The 19,118-nt window shown below is 35.2% G+C and overlaps 2 protein-coding genes and 3 pseudogenes across 16 annotated transcripts; 4 read left to right on the top strand and 1 right to left on the bottom strand.

The window, feature by feature from the left end:
• Positions 1-362: 362 nt before the first annotated feature.
• Positions 363-1,560, top strand: LOC104731702 (putative long-chain-alcohol O-fatty-acyltransferase 7; annotated as a pseudogene).
• A 256-nt stretch (positions 1,561-1,816) lies between these two features.
• Positions 1,817-2,895, top strand: LOC104755279 (putative long-chain-alcohol O-fatty-acyltransferase 9 pseudogene; annotated as a pseudogene).
• An 825-nt stretch (positions 2,896-3,720) lies between these two features.
• On the top strand, positions 3,721-4,746 carry LOC104755271 (putative long-chain-alcohol O-fatty-acyltransferase 4 pseudogene; annotated as a pseudogene).
• A 2,857-nt stretch (positions 4,747-7,603) lies between these two features.
• LOC104731693 (DNA topoisomerase 1 beta) lies at positions 7,604-12,820 on the top strand. The gene is made up of 16 exons (XM_010451161.3): positions 7,604-7,893; positions 8,291-9,547; positions 9,708-9,902; positions 9,994-10,074; positions 10,153-10,212; positions 10,369-10,463; positions 10,551-10,707; positions 10,795-10,920; positions 11,089-11,169; positions 11,318-11,408; positions 11,494-11,627; positions 11,746-11,814; positions 11,893-11,982; positions 12,068-12,171; positions 12,255-12,423; positions 12,502-12,820. The coding sequence occupies exons 2-16, from the start codon at positions 8,324-8,326 to the stop codon at positions 12,583-12,585; spliced, it is 2,760 nt and encodes a 919-aa protein (XP_010449463.2). The 5' UTR covers positions 7,604-7,893; positions 8,291-8,323; the 3' UTR covers positions 12,586-12,820.
• Positions 12,821-14,531: 1,711 nt separating this feature from the next.
• On the bottom strand, positions 14,532-18,208 carry LOC104731652 (NAD-dependent malic enzyme 1, mitochondrial-like). 15 transcript variants are annotated; one of them, XM_087488679.1, is made up of 11 exons: positions 16,976-17,097; positions 16,869-16,885; positions 16,485-16,557; positions 16,306-16,392; positions 16,096-16,150; positions 15,925-15,996; positions 15,542-15,604; positions 15,335-15,449; positions 15,092-15,146; positions 14,878-14,936; positions 14,532-14,783 (listed from the first exon to the last, which is right to left on the bottom strand). In XM_087488679.1, exons 3-9 carry the CDS (start codon positions 16,543-16,545, stop codon positions 15,129-15,131), a joined length of 471 nt encoding a protein of 156 aa, XP_087344805.1. In that variant the 5' UTR covers positions 16,546-16,557; positions 16,869-16,885; positions 16,976-17,097; the 3' UTR covers positions 14,532-14,783; positions 14,878-14,936; positions 15,092-15,128. The 15 variants fall into 15 exon arrangements, with proteins under 15 accessions (XP_087344805.1, XP_010449450.2, XP_010449442.2 ...); XM_010451148.2 differs by having other exon boundaries at positions 14,878-14,966; positions 15,092-15,176; positions 16,869-17,102; XM_010451140.2 differs by having other exon boundaries at positions 15,092-15,176; positions 16,869-17,102.
• Between the last annotated feature and the right edge of the window lie 910 nt (positions 18,209-19,118).

Genomic DNA, 19,118 nt, shown 5'->3' with positions numbered 1-19,118 from the left:
GCCAAATTATCTATAGCTAAAATTTTAAAGTCAAAGTCTCTACAGCCACAAGTAACAGCCGTTACCAATCAGGGCCTAAATCTATATTTTATATTATGCAGTCTTACCTCTGATTGGTTAAACTGCTTAAAAGTAACTTTTTCTTAATATGTGTGTTTTAACTAAAACATCCTATATTTTGAAACAGAGGGAGTATTATTTTACTTTTGTGAATACCTTTTTGGTTAATTATTCACATGAAATCATTGTGGATTTATTTTATTTTTCTTTTTTTTTGTATACAGAGAAAATGACTGATTTTTAATTCGGACAAAATAGAGTAGTGGGTGGGTTGTGGTTGTTGTAAAAGCCAATCTCAAAACCTCTGTTATGGCTAAAACTCAATACCAAAAAGCAAAAGTAAAAATAAAATAAGACAAAAAATCTGAGAGATGGAGGAAGAAATCAAGAGTTTGATCAAAGTAGGGGTTTCAACAATAATCTCGGTATCTTACTGTTACTTCTTACCACCAAGAATCATATCTGGTGTTTATCGATTAATCTCTATTATCCCGCTCTGTGCTTTGTTATTTGTGCTTCCTCTCTTCTTCTCCTTTGCAATTTTTTCTTCCACTACAGCTTTTTTCTTATCAGCTATTGCTAATTCAAGGCTCATCCTCTATTCATTCGATCAAGGTCCTCTTTTTCCACTGCCATCAAATCTCTTCAAATTCGCCTGCTTCACTTGCTTCCCAATCCAGCGTAAAAGAAACCCTAAATCTCAAAATCATTTCTTCACGTATGTATTCGCCGTTAAAGTTGCGATCTTTGTTGTGTTGTTATATGTGCATAACGACGTGCTAAGCCTTCATCCCGCTTTGCTTTTTTGTCTCCATCCATTGTTTGTATATTTGTTACTTGAGATTCTCTTAACGCTCCTTAGAATGTTAATGAGTACCATCGTTCTTGGTTGTGACCTAGAGCCACATTTTCACGAACCGTACTTAGCCACATCTCTTCAAGACTTTTGGGGTCGCCGGTGGAACCTCATAGTCTCGTCGACTCTTAGGGCATGCGTTTACATTCCTGTAAGGCGTGCTTGCCAAAGCGTTATGAGCTCTGATTATGCGCATGTTGATTGGTGTTTTTGCTACGTTTGTAGTCTCTGGTGTGGCTCACGAAGTGGTTTTCTTTTATATAACACGTGAGGTGCCTACAGGGGAAGTCGCTTTGTTCTTTGTGTTACATGGAGTTTGCACGGTGGCGGAAGTGGCTGTGAAGAGAACGGCGTTTGTGCGGCGGTGGCAGGTGAGACCCGTTTTGTCTTGGCTGCTAACGATGGGGTTAGTAAATGGTACCGCTGGTTGGCTGTTTTTTCCTCAGTTGATACGTAGCAACGTGATGGAGAGATGTTCCATTGAAATCTCCTTGCTCATTGATTTCTTTAGACACAGGTTATTTCATATCTCCCAATGAATTGCATTTCTAGGTGGATTCCCCTAATTCGCATTATTTAATGTAACCATTGTATAAAACTGACAAATAAATGAAGGTATCAAGAACGAAGGTTTGCATGCGTTATAGCGTTAGAAGTTACTTAATTTTTATCAATATTTATCTGATTCTGTAAGTTAATATTACAAAAACTTAAATTTGCATTACAAGACTAAACTTAGCAAGGACCAATGTAGAAGCAAAAGCTGGTTTATCTTCTACTGTTATCTACCTGTAAAACCACATGCCTTAATTTCATTCTGATTCTTGTGTATATTACACGCAATGATCAAGTTATAACCTCGGTGATTTTGAAAAGCAACGCAACAAAGGAAAAGTTCTCAAGAGATGGAGGAAGAAGTCAAGAACTTCATTCTAGTGTGGCTTTCTGCAATAATCTCAGTATCTTACTGTTACTACTTATCACCCAAACTCAAAGCTGGTTTACCTAGATTACTCTCAGTTCTTCCCGTATGTTCTCTGTTCCTTGTTCTACCTCTGTGATTTTCTGTTCACACACAGCGTTTTATCTTTCCCTTGCAAGTTTAAAGCTCATACAATTCTCCAACGAGCAAGGCCCTCTTTTTCCAATTCCCCCAAATCTCTCCCAATTCATTTCCTTGACTTGCTTACCCATCAAGCTTCAACAAAACTCTAAATCCATAAACCATTTCCCCAAATGGTTTTTCGCTGTTAAAATTGCAATCTTTGGTGTGATGTTACATGTGTATAATTACATACAATATCTCCCTCAGATTCTACTATTAGGTCTCTATCCTCTCCATGTATACTTAGAGCATGAGATTCTTTTAACCTTACTCAAATCTGTTGTCAGCATCACACTTGGTTGCGACCTCGAGCCACAATTCAATGAACCATACTTAGCCACCTCTCTTCAAGACTTTTGGGGTCGCCGGTGGAATCTTATGGTCACGGCTATTCTCCGGTCAAGTGTTTATTCCCCTGTGAGACGAATTTGCGAATACTTAGTAAACTCCGAGCGGGCTATGATCATTGGTGTTTTAGAGACTTTCATAGTCTCCGGTGTGGCTCACGAGGCGCTCTTCGTCTTGTTAACCCGTGAGCCGCCTACCGGGGAAGTCACTTGGTTCTTTGTGTTACATGGAGTTTGCACGGTGGTTGAAGTGTTGGTGAAGAAGAAGACTTTTGTTGGGAGGTGGCCGGTGAGACCGGTTGTCTCGAGAATTGTCACGGTGGGATTTGTGTGTCTAACCGGTGGTTGGCTTTTCTTCCCTCAGTTAAAACGGAGCAGCGTGATGGAGAGACGTGCTAATGAAACCTTGTTGTTCGTTGATTTCTTCTAGCGCAAGTTTCTATTATCTTGATTAATTCAACTTTATTATTACAAGTTTACCTTGCATGATTGTCTCGTGGAATGATGGAATAAAACTAGAAAAATAAGACATCAATCCTAGTTTGATTAAAATGATTGTGGTTTCAAGATATACGAAAATAACCGAACCAAAATTGGAGAGGAAAGAAAGAAATTAACCTTCTTTCTCAAACCAACTTTGTAACACTAGTTTCATGATGTAAACAAATTAATACAGTTATCACACTTTGATAGATGAAACTATTATACTACTTATCGTACTGTTACTACTTATCAGTTATCACCAAGAATCAAAACTGGTGATTCTCTATTATCCCGTATCGCATATGTGCACTGGTCTTCGTTCTACCTCTCTTATCGTTTAATTAATCCATAACATTTTTTTACCTCAATAAAGTATCATGAATCAAATACAATGTGTTATGAAAATAACAATACGGTTGAAAGTTCATAATATGTCCTGTACGTATGACTTGATATTTTCATTATAAAATAAGAAGGGTTGATTAATCTGCGTACTGATCTTGTGTAACAAACTTAAGAAGCAACCATCATATTCAAACGAGTAAAGAAAAACACAAAAACAACCTACGAAGCTGCGTTGTGGATGATGCATCACGTAAACTTATACATAAGAAGCTGCGTTGATTTTACATTAACTTCAAATATGTTTTAAACAAGACGACTGAAACGAACTTGGATCAAAGTAGAAGCAACTTGCTGTCAGAATCTTCTTACTTCCATCTCTGTAGCTGTAAAACCACATGATATACCCCTAATTTTCTATTTGGTTGATTATTCTGGTTTCTTATTATACACACAACAGTCAAGTTTAAAACCTAGATCAGTGATTATAATTAAACGTCAGAAATTCATACGTACGAAAAGAATATTTGAGAAATGGAAGAAGAAGTCAAGAGATTGATCGAGATATGGGTTCTAGCTACAATCTCAGTATCTTATTGTTACTACTTATCAACCAAGATTAAAGCTGGTATTTTTCGATTAATCTCGGCTCTTCCAGTTTGTGCTATGTTCCTTGTTCTTCCTTTCTTCTTTTCCTCCCTGCATATCTGTGGAACCATATCCTTCTTCCTCTCAGGGACTGCCAATTTAAAACTCATACTCTTCTCATTTGATCAAGGTCCTCTTTTCCCAGTTCCACCTAATCTAGCTCAGTTTATCTGCTTAACTTGCTTCCCAATCAAGCTTCAACAAAACCCTAAACCTCAACAAAACCATTTCCCCAAATCAAATTTTGCCATTAAAGTTGCCATCTTTGGTATGTTGTTACATTTTTATGATTACAAACAAAATCTGCCTCCGGTCTTGCTATTTGCTATCTATTCTTTACAAATATACTTGGAGCATGAGCTTCTCTTAACCCTCGTCAAAGTTCTTGTCACTGTTACTCTTGGGTGCGATCTCGAACCACAGTTCAATGAACCATACTTAGCCACCTCTCTTCAAGACTTCTGGGGTCGCCGATGGAACCTCATGGTCCCAGCAATCCTCCGGCCAGCCATATACGTCCCTGTGTGGCGGCTCTGCAAAGGCCGAATGAGCTCAGATTGGGCTAGGTTTTTGGCGGTTTTGGCGACGTTCATCGTCTCTGGTGTTGCTCACGAGGTCTTTTTCTTCACTTTAACCTTTGAAATGCCTACAGGGAAGTCACTTGGTTCTTTGTGCTACATGGACTTTGCACTGCCATGGAAGCAGCAGTGAAGAGGACGAGTTTGGTGCAGCGATGGAGGATGAGTCCGATGGTTTCACGGTTACTCACGGTGGGGTTCGTAGTCATGACCGGTGGTTTGTTGTTTTTTCCTCAGCTCACAAGGACTGGCGTCATGGAGAGACGAGCCAATGAAACTTTGTTGTTCATTGATTTCTTCAAGCGCAAGTTTTGTTCCTTTGGGTGATATAATCTTTTGTTTTCTAACGTGATTGCGCATAACTATTATCAGCAAACACGTGATTTCGGTAAATTGTAAAATACTAAAACTAATATACACATGCACATGTGTATTTCAATGTAGATTCAACTTAAAACAAAAGAGCACACAACAGACTCCGGCCTATATACAACGAATAACATTTGAATGGTTCATTCAGATTGTCCATCCAAATGAATAAACGAACAAGGCCTTAATAATATACGAACAAGGCCTTAATAATATAGTTATATAAAATAACATAAGCCTAAACTCAATTATTACCAACAGATTCTACGTTTTTTGATCTTTTTAAGTAGTTGCATGCCATTACTGGTTTTAAGTTTGTAGAAGTTGACATACTATATGCATATATTTGTGGGGTTTGTTGGCGAGTGTCTCTTTCCGGTGGTTGTATAATGGCGAGTGTCTCTTTGTGAGGAATCTTTTCTTGAGTCCAAGTTTATGAACATTACATATTGTAGTTACAAGTTACATATTAATAAATAGTTGTGTAGATCATCTACATATTAGTGAGGAATCCTTTGTTGAGTCCAAGTTCATGCACATCATCTACATTAACAATACAATTTTTTTGTTAAATTTATCATATACTTTTACGTAATTATGAAAACAACAATATTCCTGGATATTAAAAACAAATAAGTATCACAACACATTAGGTAAGAATTGTGTTATTATTATGTTGTAACAAAGTACAAAAAATAGATTTTCCTTCTCAATAATAATTTAAGTGATATATATATATATATATATGAATTCTTAAAAAAAATGATGAGTTTAAAAAGAAAATCATGGTGATGTGTACCGAATATCTATCTTTCGTATATCTTAAATGTCCTTTAATAAAAGCGCAAATACAACAAAACAGTAAAAATAATCTTCTAATTTCAAATAATGTAAGATATATATATATAATTAGAAATTATGCTGAAATGAATATGATATACATTTCCTTTTTAATTCGAAAACAACTATTTATTAATATGTAATGTGTAACTGCAATATCATAGTTGGGATACGGTTCTTAGGTCAAATTTAGATTATTGAAGATGATAGTTGCTATCGGAGGAGCTGTTGGGATGGGGATGCTAATCCACTTCACTAAACTCACTGTGAGAGATATTCTCTACTATGTTCATCCCAACCCTACTATGTTCATCCCAACCGGATGGGCACTAACTGTGCATTTCTCTTATTGATTAAAAGGGGAAAAATACCATTTTATTAAATAAGAAATAATTTCGTGCATAACCGAATAAATTACATGTTACTTGGAAACTATATAATCAAATATATATACTTAGTAAATAGTAAAATTCGGTTATTAGTTATGATACTAGTTTAAGTAAACTAAACGATTTTAGTTCTCGCATAATAAATACATACATCTCGTCTTTGTTATGGTATATATATTGACTTGTAACTATATTTTTCTCCACTTCCAATTTGGAAATTCTAACTAGTTTTTCAAAAATATTAATTGATGATATAATATCAAAGATTATTTGGAATTGATAATTCTTTAATTCAAATTCTTGCTGACACATAATTTATTGAACCTACCTTTTTTTTTAATCCTAGATTTATGTTTAGCATTGTTTGGTTTGGTAACTTGATATGGGTGACAACGGTAAGAACCCTACATAGGGAAGGTATGATGGAATTAAAACACTTGATTGTCACTCAAATTTCTCCTAATATAAGAAAAACAAAAAAAACAAATTCTCATTCATGGAAAATAAAAACCTACACATCAAATCTTTTTCATTTATTGAATAAAAAATATAGTGTATCAAGGTAGACGCGACGGGTGCAGATGGATTTTGGGTCTCTTCACATCAAATTTGATATAGGTATTGCCGTATTGGTTATCGAATGGTATTGGTTAAAAGAACTAATCATATTTTTCTCAATTGTTAAATATAACACATATAAGTATCATCATAGTTTGACTGTTTTGACTAATCTTTTGCTTATCATCATCATCTCCAATTTAATCACTGTTTTGAAATTTGGGATTAGACTTGCATTGCTAAAATTCTTCATTTTCTTTTACAATAAAATTTAATACGTTATTCCATAATTTATATATAATGTTTTTATTTTCATATATACTTTTATCTTCAGAACTTTGTACAATTAATCGTATCTTGTTCTTCACAACTTGTCCAAGTTGATCTCTCCTGTTATTGAAGACTCACTTAAAGACAAAACTATTTGAAAAGCTTCAATCCATTGAGACTAACCCAATAATGCTCATCGTCCTCGTCATTGTACATGTACTTTATGTTATCTAGGTAATTACATTTATGGTTATGGTGTACATTTAAAACTCACAAGATCGTGGCCAATTATGTTTATGTGTCGATATAATTCTACAACAATATGCAAATTCGATATATCTATTAATTTGTCATTATTTATGGATGATAAATAAATGAATTTCAAATACTTCTTACGAACAAATTAAAAAGTTTGTATACAATTATGGACGTGGCTGTTTTAAAATCTACAAATAAATAAATTTCAAGAACATTTCCAAGCTTTAAATTAGAAACTTCCAATGAGATAAATTTTAGATCTTTAAATCATAAATTTTAAATTTGACCTTTTAGAAAATATCTATAAAATATTTTAATATAGGAATTCAATTAAATAAAATTTATAGTTTACTATTTAAATTTTTTGATAAGATGGAAACAAAATATTATTATTATTATTATTATTGACACATGTAATAATACATGCATATACAATCCAACTTTATAAAATAAATCAAACTTTTATTTCTAAATATTAAAAATGGACAGTTGGAACATGTCTTCTGTTTTTTTTTCCAAAACCGTTCTTAGATTTGGGCCATCACATTTATCTAAACCCAAGCAAGAAGTTACGAAGAAAATAATCCCAAATCCCATTACGACGGCGTCGTATAAGGAATAAAGTCTTAAAAGTGGTCAAGACCCGCTGACCTATTCGGAGTCTTTCGTTAACTTAGCCTCTACAACACAAAATACGGACAAGAAGAAACCAAAGGCTGGTAAGAAATCCGTGAGGCGTGTGTCCCTTCCTTGTGAGATTCATCATCGCCGATTTCATCGTGGCCCTAAGGTAGTTTGCATCAAATTCGATAACTCTTCATCCCGATTTTGATTGGAATTTTGTGCTCAATTTCACAAATTCATGTTTGATTTCAAATTTAGGGTTTCTTGCTTCAATTTGGGGATTTCGTTTTTTTCATTTGAACAAAAACGAAAGCTTCGATTACATCATTCTTTGTTCGTATCGTATTCAATTCAATTACATCATTTCCAAATCGATTGATTGTATTTATATGTTTTGGGATTAACATTGAGTTCCCTTGGCACCAATTGAAATGTCTTTATGCATGTTCTGGGTTTAGTTTTCTGAAATGAATGTTTAAGTATGTTAATGTATTATTAATTCAAGTTTGGTGCAGTTCAAGAAAATTTAAATGTCTTTCCTTTTTGTTTCATTTGTTGATCAGGAGTTTGATTGTGAATAACTTGCCTTGTTGGGTATGGCCACTGAAGCGTTTGTGAAGCCCGTTGTGCCAAATGGTCATGATGGGTACGAAGATGAAGATGAAGATGACGTTCCTTTGGTTTTTAAGAGAACCAGTAATAATACAGCAGCTACAACAAATCATTCAAGGCCTACTAATAATAGTGCAATGAGAAACTCGTCTGTTGGTTCCATCAAGTCCCCACCACCAACGAGGTCTCCTATAACAAGCCCGAATAGGTCAGCTTCATCTGTTAGAAGTTCAATGATGAAACCGTCGTTACCGTCATCTTCGTCTGTTCAACGTTCGACTTTGAAGTCACCATTGCGGGATGATAGATCTGTTGTTGTTGTTGCTAAGGAGAGGAACGGTTTGGGGAAAGCACCATCTGTGTCCAAAAGCGATGATGAGGATTCTGAGGATGATAAACCTTTGAGTGTCAGGCTTAAAATGGATTCTAAGGAGGTTACCAAACAGCCGAGCTCTTCTGTGCGTGGGAGTACGCAGCAACCAGTACAAAAGGGGAACATGAGGCCTCAGGGATTGAGTGATAACACTAAAAAGAGAGTTTTGGATGAGAGAGCTCCCATGTCCTCAACGGTTCAGACAAAGACTAGTGTGGGTACATCAAGTAGCAAGCCTGTTCATAATGAACAGAAGAGACCTTTGGTTAACAATATCAATCGGAATGGTGTCAAACCTAAGACTGAAGGGCAGAGTTCGCAGGTGCCTGCTAAGAGACCTCTTGAGAAGGGGAGTTCTTCGAATCAATCTTCTGTTAAGAGGCCGAAGCTGTCAGAGCCAGCTAGACCAGTGAAAGTGGAGCAAGGTTCACATAATGCAGGTACGCCAGATGCCAAGGGAAAGAATCTGGATGCATCAAAGCCGTTGAGAGCTAACCAAGCAACTGTGAAAGAAGATAACTCAGATGGTGATGATCATGTTCCTATTGCCTCAAGGATTAGGTCAGATTCCTCAAATAATAAATCCTCCTCCGCGAAGCCAAATTCTAGTACAAAGATAGCTTCTTCATCCAGAACAATAGTTAAAAAGCCAAACAAATGGGTGAAAGATTCTAAATATTCGAAATCCTCAAAATCATTACCTTCTGGAGATGGGCAAACGAAATGGAAAACTCTAGAGCACAATGGTGTTATTTTTCCACCTCCATATAAGCGTCATGGGGTTAAGATATTGTATCAGGGAAAGCCTGTTGACTTAACTCCTGAACAAGAAGAGGTCCTTTCTCTGTCTTTTTTTTTCTGCGTCTCTACCCCATGATAGTTTTCTTCGCTTACTTTCTGCAGCCGTTGACTTCCATCTTATTGTCCAGAGTGTTTTTGTATGCTTTCTCATAGTCATGAGTGCTGAGCTGTTAATGTGTCATTTCTATCTGCAGGTTGCAACTATGTTTGCGGTGATGAGGGAAACAGAATATTACAGTAAACCAAAGTTCAGAGAGAATTTCTGGACTGATTGGCGGAAAATACTTGGAAAGAACCATATAATCAAAAATTTAGATGATTGTGACTTCACTCCCATATATGAATGGTCTATGCAGGAGAAGGAGACAAAGAAACAAATGACTGCAGAAGTAAAATTTTGTTTCTATAAGATAAAATTCATTAGTACGCTATATTCATGAAGATGTTGAATGATAATGTTTTAATGCTAATGATGTACAGGAGAAAAGGATTTTGAAAGAGGAGAAATTAGAGCAGGAGGAGAAATACATGTGGGCTGTTCTTGATGGTGTCAGGGAGAGGGTAATTTCTTTTTTATTTTATTTTGTGACAGAAATCAACTTCTTAAAATTTGCTAACCATAATTTTCAACAATTCCAGATTGGAAATTTCAGAGTTGAGCCCCCTGGGTTGTTTCGAGGCCGGGGAGAACATCCTAAGGTTTGTTTTTGCTGCATTTTTTACATTATCCTTAAACTATTTTATGCTGTGGTATGCTGCAATATCACATTTAGAACATATTTCTTCCTTGTCCCCCCAGCTTCCATAGTTATTTCTCATTTTAGTAATTTTCATTTCTGCGTCATTTTGTTCAAGATGGGGAAGCTGAAAAAGCGGATTCGTCCTTGTGATATTACAATCAACATTGGTAAAGAGGCGCCTACTCCAGTATGCCCTATCCCTGGTGAAAGGTCTTATTTTTATGTGCTTCCCTTTGAAAAAGACACGTGTTTTGCTTTTTCTATGACCTGATTCTAAGAGTGCTATTCGTTTTCCAGATGGAAAGAAGTCAAGCATGACAATACTGTTACCTGGCTTGCTTTTTGGAATGATCCTATCAATCCAAAAGAGTTCAAGTATGTATTCTTGGCAGCTAGCAGTTCGTTGAAGGGACAAAGCGACAAGGAGAAGTATGAGAAAGCGAGGAAGCTACACGTAATGAGTTTTCGATTCCGCTAAAGCTTTTTTGTAAACTTTCCTGCTTTTCCTTTTCTTATCGAGCAACCTACAATTTGTTTGCAGAACTATATAGGGAGTATTAGAGCAGCATACACCAAAGATTTTAATAACAAGGATGTAACAAAGAGGCAAGTAGCAGTTGCGACATATCTCATCGATAAGCTAGCCCTTAGGGCAGGAAACGAGAAGGTAATTTAACTAAAAAGATCCTTCTTTTTATTCAGTTTATCATTGTTTTTGCCTTATAAGAGACCACTATTCCATGAAACTGGCTTCTTATTTATTGAACATGTTTCTGGAATTTCAAACAATTGTCTCATATTTTCCTTTCTTGGTCTTCATATTTTTATTGTATAGGACGACGATGAGGCAGATACTGTTGGTTGTTGTACATTAAAAGTAGGAAACGTGGAGTGTATTCCTCCAAATAAGTTAAAGGTATATACTTGATCTCAACCTGCACAAAATTGACTGCAGTATGTGCGAGAGTACTAGAATGCCTGGGTTATTGATTGGCTTTTGTTCAACAAAGGCTTTTTTTGGTGCATATTATAGTGACTTATGGTATCCGCTTTGGCATTTTCAGTTTGACTTTCTTGGTAAAGACTCTATTCAGTATGTAAACACAGTTGAGGTTGAGCCACAGGTTTATAAGGCAATTGGGCAGTTCCAAGCGGGTTAGTTAGTAATTAAATTGGTTATCTAATCCCATGCTTGACCTTTCTAAACTGGATATATGACTTGGTTTTGTATTCTATCCAGGAAAATCGAAAACCGATGATCTCTTTGATGAATTAGATACTTCAAAACTCAATGCTCATCTTAAGGAGCTTATGGCTGGTCTCACAGCCAAAGTCTTCCGTACGTATAATGCATCCATCACATTGGATTCAATGGTATGTTGTCAATCTTTTTGAAGCCTGTTTAAATTAATCCATTGGCACACCCTAATAGCATATAGATTTTCTTGAGTAAACTATTTTGTAAGCCGTTTTTGTTGGGATGTTATGACAGTTGAGTAAAGAAACCAGAGATGGCGACGTTCCTGAAAAAGTTGTCGTTTATCAGCAAGCAAACAAGGAGGTAACGGCAATTAATCTCTCTGCTACTGTATTTTCATAGATACTTAAGAAAATATGATCATCGTATTTTTTTGGTTAGGTCGCTATCATTTGTAACCATCAACGTACTGTCTCAAAATCTCACGGAGCACAAGTCGAGAAGCTGGCTGTGAAAATAGAAGAACTAAGGGTAAACTATAAGAAAATCCTAATAGCTTTGATCAAAATACAATTTCAACTTTCTCAGTTCCATGATCTCTGTATTTCTTTCGCAGGAGCAAATAAAAGAGCTCAATATTGATCTCGACAGAGCTAAGAAAGGAAGAACACCATTAATGGGATCTGATGGAAAGAGAAAGAGGAACTTAACACCTGAAGCGTAATATCTAAACCTCTCTTCACATGCATTATTACTTATTACATAAGCGTCTCCTTTAAAACATCCTCTTTTATGGAAAACAGTTTGGAGAAGAAGATAATGCAAACACAAGGTAAGATCGAGAAGATGGAAAGGGATATGCAAACGAAAGAAGATATGAAAACCGTCGCGTTAGGCACATCTAAGATCAATTACATGGATCCTAGGATCACTGTTGCGTGGTGTAAACGACACGATGTCCCCATTGAGAAGGTAATAATATATAGTAAAAGCTTCAACAAAGTCACAGATTTTGCAAACACTTGAAATTGACTTGTTTTGATATTGCAGATATTTAACAAGTCTCTTCTGGCTAAGTTTTCTTGGGCAATGGATGTTGATCCTGAGTTCAGATTCTGTTTAAGCGATGAATAAGTATATCTTCGTTGAGGCCAGCTTCACCCTAACCATTCACCATACATTTTACAGAGATAGAGAAAGAGAGTTAAAAAGAGTAGAAGAAAGAAAACAAAGTTGTAAAAGAGGTTTCTTCTCTCTTAATAGTAAACCAAAGACTAATCTATGGGATATTTTATAGAGAACAGTTATAAATTTTTTACTCAATAAATAATTCAGGTCAATAATAATATAATGAAACAGATTTGTACTATGGATTATTAATAGGCTTATGCACTAAGTAACTAAATTCTTAGGACTTAATTTACAACATTTATATTACCCTTTTTTAGTAAATAAAAAAACTTCAAGATAACCTTCAAATGGTTAAAAAGGTTTTTGGTTATAAACAAGGGAGATACATTTAGGGTGAGTTACTAGAATATTACATAAAAGCTTCCTTTTTACAAAAGTAACACACAATTGTTGGTAATTACTAGAATAAACTTTGTATCCATACTACCCTTGAAACTAGTGTTGAGAAAAAACGTAATTACGGCTAATGTCATTAGTGGAAAAAAAAATATTGGGAACTGGGAGAAAGTCTACCGATTCTTTGATGGTACATTTATATAGGTGGCTGATTAAAGGTGTACGTCATATATTTTTGGTACACTTAGTTGTAGTCTTGGTACACTTATCGGTCAACGTAGATGGTACACTTAGTTGTAGTGTTGGTACACTTATTGGTGGATGTATATGTGTATCAAAAACTAAGTGTACCAAAAATATCTGACGTACACCTTCAAGAGTCAATATGACCCAAAAGATATTTATGGTAGACTAATGGCCTGTTGCGACAGATTTATTCGACAGCCTTTTCTCGTTTCAGATATTTTTGGTATACTTGTTTGTTTTTTTGAAATAGTTTTCGGAGTGTGATGGTAGGTTTCTTGTCCATGGTAGATTTAGTAAGCATTTTTGACAGCTGTAAAGTCTTACCAGAATAATACGAAGTTGTTTGAGCTGTCAAAGACAGTCTAGCGTTGCGATAGACTTATTGGAGGTAGATCTAAACACGTTTGTTGTTCTTCCGATCTATGGTGTTCATGTAATAACATTTGTAGCAGATTCATCAATCGTATTCTGTTTGTCGGCCGGAGCAAACGTCTTTTTCCTACTCTGTTTCGTTAATCTTTCCTCTGGGTTCATCCATGTAAGAGCTAGATATCATTTCGGAAATCTATATAACTCACTTTTTATAGGTTTTTAATTTAGAAATCAGATGTTGAGATGAAAATCTATAATAGTTAGAGTAAAAAACCCACAAGTGAAACCAAAAAAATAGACATAAGTCGTGAAAAAATAAAGTGAGGCAGGGAAAATTAGGGTTTTCAGTCGTATGTTAGAGGTAGAAGACAAGGATATTCTGGTAATTTTGGGTTCATTAAACCTAAAATCGAACGTGTACGTACATATAAACGTGTACGTACATATGAACGCATACGTACATAACGTTCTTGAGATTAGTGTACGTCCATAAATCCGTTTTAATGAACGATATTATTGTAATTTTGTAGTCATCTTCAACATATCTTCTTCTGCAACCCTAACTAATATTGTCGTTGTTGTTCACCGAAAATTGAACAAGTAAGAGATATTACTAGAAAAAGTAAGAGATGTTACTAGAACAAACTATGTAATTCGTAATTGTTTATTTATTTATTATATTTCCGAGAGGTAATGAATAATAACCACACAAAATTACATTTTAACTATAGAGGGTAATATTTAGATAACATAAATATATAATACTCAGTTCAACTAGGTACAATGGTGATTAAATGGTCCAAAATTAATAATGTGTGTTGAGAGATTTCTCATTCTAATTGTCATTTTAATAATGGTTGACTCAGAAGTCAGAACTGGTCCAATTAGAGTCATAGCCCCAACACCTCTATGTGTGCATGATTTCATGTAATAGCTAATGTAAAAAAAGGCTTTAATGTTACCTTCATATAAAAGTTATAACAATTGGAGGGAAGAACAAAGAGGTTTTTTTAACTAAGCATAAGATCAAAAAGCCCATAGAGAAGAAGCATTGAAGTGCAGAAACCAAACAAGTTGAAAGAGCTCCACGATGCTCTTCCATCTTAACCCTGTCATAGCTTCAAAACTCTATCTTTACCACAAGAAACTACTTTCTCACCATCTGGACTCCAATCCACAGCGTAAACCTATGACCAACCAAGAAAACGCAAAGGGTTGCAACAGTATGAGAAGACAGAGATTGACATGGGTAAAAAACTTAAGCTTGGAAGGTGTTTATACCTCATCGGAATGGCCTGGAAGATCTTGTTTTAACTTTTTCGTCCTAATTTCCCATATCTCTGAGAGTACCAAACTTTCTTATTTAGAAACTGAGGAATATCTCCAGTAAAGAGTAGGAATTCTGATTTAGAAACTAAGGAATATCTCCAGTAAAGAGTAAGAGTAGGAATTACATTTCATGAGTTACATCATTATATAAAAGCAAGTTTTTTACCTTGAGAGTAGAGTCTTTACTGCCACTCAAAAGCATTCTACTGTCTGCGGACCAGCTGACCAAAGAGAGGTCTTTATATTCTCTACTGGAGAAATCAGGTAAGCACTATTCTTTTACTAGCATATAACCAAACTCATACATTCTATGCAGAATACGATTTTCATCAGGAGTTCCAAATAGATCAGAGACGTTATTTCAACGTCTTTTCTCTTCCCCATAGTTTCTAATTATAAGCTGAATTACCTCATTAAGCTTTTGGAGCTCTTGAGCGTCCATTTCCCTATATCCGCCGACCAGATCCTCCTCAATCGCTTCCTTAATCACCGCAGCTGCTATTCTTTTTGTTATGTCTCGTATCCTGCAATTTTGTTTCCACAAACTAGATATAACAACATCTCTATCAAAACCCTTTTCTTATGCAACACGAAGAATGTGCTTTTATTGTGTCACCTTGATATTGGAGGATATATAATCCCCTGTAGCACTTCTTCTTCGCTCATGTATGCTGCTAGGCTGCAGTTGTTTAGCGGAACAGTGTCATGATAAAACATTCATAAAATACGGGAATTGATTTATTTCAGTGTCTTCTTATATAAGAAGATCTACATCAACTAGTGTACGAAACCTCAACCATACTTAAGTCACTTTCTCGTGGGTGCAGATATGTTACAGTCCGTGACATCAGCCAAATACGTGATTGATAATTTATTTGCACACATTATTTATAATTCTTTGAATTTGGTCCATATTTATAGATATCATGGTACTCACTTAGCTTAAATAAAGATAAAATCAGTAAAAAATTAATGCAGTAGATAAGGAAAAGAGCTTACCACTCAGATGCGGCCTGAAGCATACCATCCGAGACGATGGGAGCACCAGATAGAAGAGTACCAAGTCCAATACTACATAAAAGTTTACAAGATTATAATTTTTTTTTTTTTCAGGATGTTACTAATCCACCCAGTCAAGAGTGTATGCAATTTTATCCGACGAAAACTAACCCCGGAAATAGGTACATGTTGTTTCCCTGGTTGCAATGTCCTACTTGACCATTCCCTGCCACCAAAAATGTACTACTATATTAAACCAAAGCCTTAAAGAGAACAAATATCTAGTAAGGTCAATTTATTACATTACTGAAAATAAAGGAGCAGTTAGGATTTTCTTCCCATAAGAAAAATGTGTACAACAAATCATGCAGTGGTACATACCAAATTCCACATTCTTGAATGGGCTTCCACTTGCAAAAATCATATTCTCGCCTAATATAGAAAATGCATCTTGAGGCGTGCATTCAGCTGTAATTTTAAGCATAAGTGACTATATCAATTCTGACAAGAATCACAAATAACTACAAACCATCTCAATGCAAACGAAGGGAACAAATTACCATTTTTTGTAGGGTTCGACATTGCAAAAATAGTAGGTCTTGTCGAGGTTGAACCTTTCATGGCTTCTAAAACCTTAAACACAATATCCCAACAATGACTTCCATATGTCAGATTCATGCAAGCAAGACGCACCAAAACTTCTTACAGCATTATGAATCATGCAAGCAAGACGCACCAAAGCCTCTTACGGCACTATGACCTATGCTACAGTCGACTTGCTCATTCATCTAAATAGCAGTTACCATGGAAACAAGATTATGAGGGCAATGGTGAGTGGTCACTAAGAAATACGATATTTCATTTGCTCGCTTATCTAATTAGCTAAATCAATGATTCTGTTGGATAGCATTAGATATGTTTAGGCGTTTGGCAGCTTTCCTTACCTCTTTTGAGAATAACCCTCCAACGGCAGATAAACCAAGAAGCACATCAGGTTTAACTTCACGGACCTAGCCACCAATGAAACAGAAAGACTCGGAGAGGTTTTTACCTGTTGCAGGTTAAGGTTTACATTTCATAGCAGGAGCCTTAGTGACGCCTTTCGTCTCCTCGTGTGCCCCTTGAAGCTTCTTGAGATGCTTGTCAAGCTTCTCATATTGCTTTTCGATTTCTTGGACCTGGACATGAGATATGATCTCAATAAATCAATAAGCGGCATACACATGTAACACGAATTGAGAAGAGTTTGCGGAGGGATACAAAAGCTTTACCTTTTTGAAGAAACCAGAGAGCCCGAGATCTCCAGAGTTACCTGGGCCATGTCCTGGCTCAATATCGCTTCTATTAGAGCGATCCCTGGAAAACTCTAACGAGCCCTGTCCAGTCAAAACACTTGTCATATCGTCATCTTAGAAGCGATATTCGATAAGAACCGAAAACTTTTAATCATTCATAATCCAGAACAAACGATGTTCAACATTTGAATCCATAAACAACAAAAAAGCTTACAAAATTCCAAAATCGAAATGCTGTTTTAAAACGGAATGGATACCTGAATTTTTCCAGCCTTTTGCATGAGAGGATAAGATAGAAGAACCAACGCACTCCCACAATGGTACCAACTTTATGAAGATAATGAATTCACATATAAATATAGTTTGAAATCATAAAATAAGGCTAAACCAGACATACGAGAACAGGAACAACCAGCGTCATTATAAACTCCACTTCGTCTCAGGTCCCTACACAATAAAGTTCACAGCTTGTGCCTTAGACTGTGGTGTAAAGGAGCTGACTTTAGACGAGTAAGAAGATCCAATTGAAAACAAAGAAGCTGATGTTGCTGCTGCCATTGTTTTTATTCTGTTTTCTCTGTTTTTACAAGAGAGATAAATAAAAAAAACTTGTTCATACCTAATTAACATTTTACAGGGGAGACAGATCTATAAGTGAATTCAAGCAAATAAATCGAAACCCTAATCGAAGAACGACGTACACCAGATCAAAAAAATATCTAAAGGAGAACTCAGCTACTAACAAAAATTTCAGAGGAACAAATCGTAAGAATCAAAGAATGGATTAACCCAGTTCTAAAAAACAAATCTTTTTATTAAAAACAAAAACGAATTGAGAAAGAAACTAACGTTGGAAAAAGCTTCTTGATCTGGAAAACCAAAAAGCGAGAGAGAGAGAAGGATTAAAGAATTTGCTTTGTTCGCTGTAGAGAGCTCAGTGAAGAAGAAGCAGAGAAATGAGATTAGGTGACACCATGAATGAAATAATTTTTTATTTAGAAGAGAAATTTAATTATAAATGGCATAAAACGTAATAAAACACACAAGTATAGAAGTAATTTACAAACTTTTATGTGTTATTCTAGTAAATCGAAAATCTCAACGTGTTAGTCTACTAATAAACCTACTTTTATGTAATATTCTAGGTAACTAGACTTGGACCCGTGCTAGAGCACGGGTTGAAATTCATTTTACCTGTATTATAATTTCAAAATAAAATATAATTTATAAGACGGTTTAACATTGTAAACTAAGAAACGATTGTTATTATTATTATTATCCTTTTGTATGAATATGAGATATGTATTTTAGTGAATGGAGATATGAATGATTTATATCAATGTTTTTTAACCAGGACCGGACCGGCCGGTCGGTTCGATCCAACCATAATCCGATAGGTATTCCGGTCCGGGTAACCTCTAAAAACCTAACAAATAAAACCCGCTAAAAACCCGTGAACCGGTAGGTCGGACTGGGTTGTCGGTCTTAAATTAAAATATTTTATTTTGGTCACACTTTAAACTCAAACCAAATTAAAATAAATCTTGTTATTTATAAAAGAATCAGTTAGTTATTTTATCTAATAATTTAAAAGTTTAATTTTAGTTGTTTAGTACTTAAATATGTATGTTTTGCTCATATATTTATAGAAAAGTAGATGTTATATTCATAAAATGTACTAATAGACTAATTGACCCGTAATTCAATCTATAACTTTTTTTTTTGTAACCAACCTATATTTAATATATTATCTATTTAACTTATAAAAATTATATATTCTATTATACAAAAAAAAGTTGTGTACTTTCTTTTTATGATTGAGAGTATATTTTTATCCCCTTTAATAACTTGGTTAACGTTGTGGTTTATCAATAAAATCTCAGGAAAATAAATTGATAA

The sequence above is a fragment of the Camelina sativa genome, chromosome 2, assembly GCF_030686135.1.
Source record: "Camelina sativa cultivar CO46 ecotype springtype chromosome 2, ASM3068613v1".
Classification (NCBI taxonomy): domain Eukaryota; kingdom Viridiplantae; phylum Streptophyta; class Magnoliopsida; order Brassicales; family Brassicaceae; genus Camelina; species Camelina sativa.
The sequence above is the reverse complement of the archived record's forward strand: the minus strand, read 5'-3'. Positions and strand labels throughout refer to the sequence as shown.

Bases quoted from the DNA above. Each gene is read 5' to 3' on its own strand.
- LOC104731652 (XM_087488678.1), bottom strand. From the start codon at position 16,545: ATGAAAGGTTCAACCTCGACAAGACCTACTATTTTTGCAATGTCGAAC. The intron at 16,393-16,484 runs GTAATTTGTTCC...TTAAAATTACAG, and splicing joins GTCGAACCCTACAAAAAATG to CTGAATGCACGCCTCAAGAT. The intron at 16,151-16,305 runs GTATGTACCACT...TTTTGGTGGCAG, and splicing joins ATTCAAGAATGTGGAATTTG to GGAATGGTCAAGTAGGACAT.
- LOC104731693 (XM_010451161.3), top strand. From the start codon at position 8,324: ATGGCCACTGAAGCGTTTGTGAAGCCCGTTGTGCCAAATGGTCATGAT. The intron at 9,548-9,707 runs GTCCTTTCTCTG...TTCTATCTGCAG, and splicing joins TAACTCCTGAACAAGAAGAG to GTTGCAACTATGTTTGCGGT. The intron at 12,424-12,501 runs GTAATAATATAT...TTGATATTGCAG, and splicing joins ACGATGTCCCCATTGAGAAG to ATATTTAACAAGTCTCTTCT.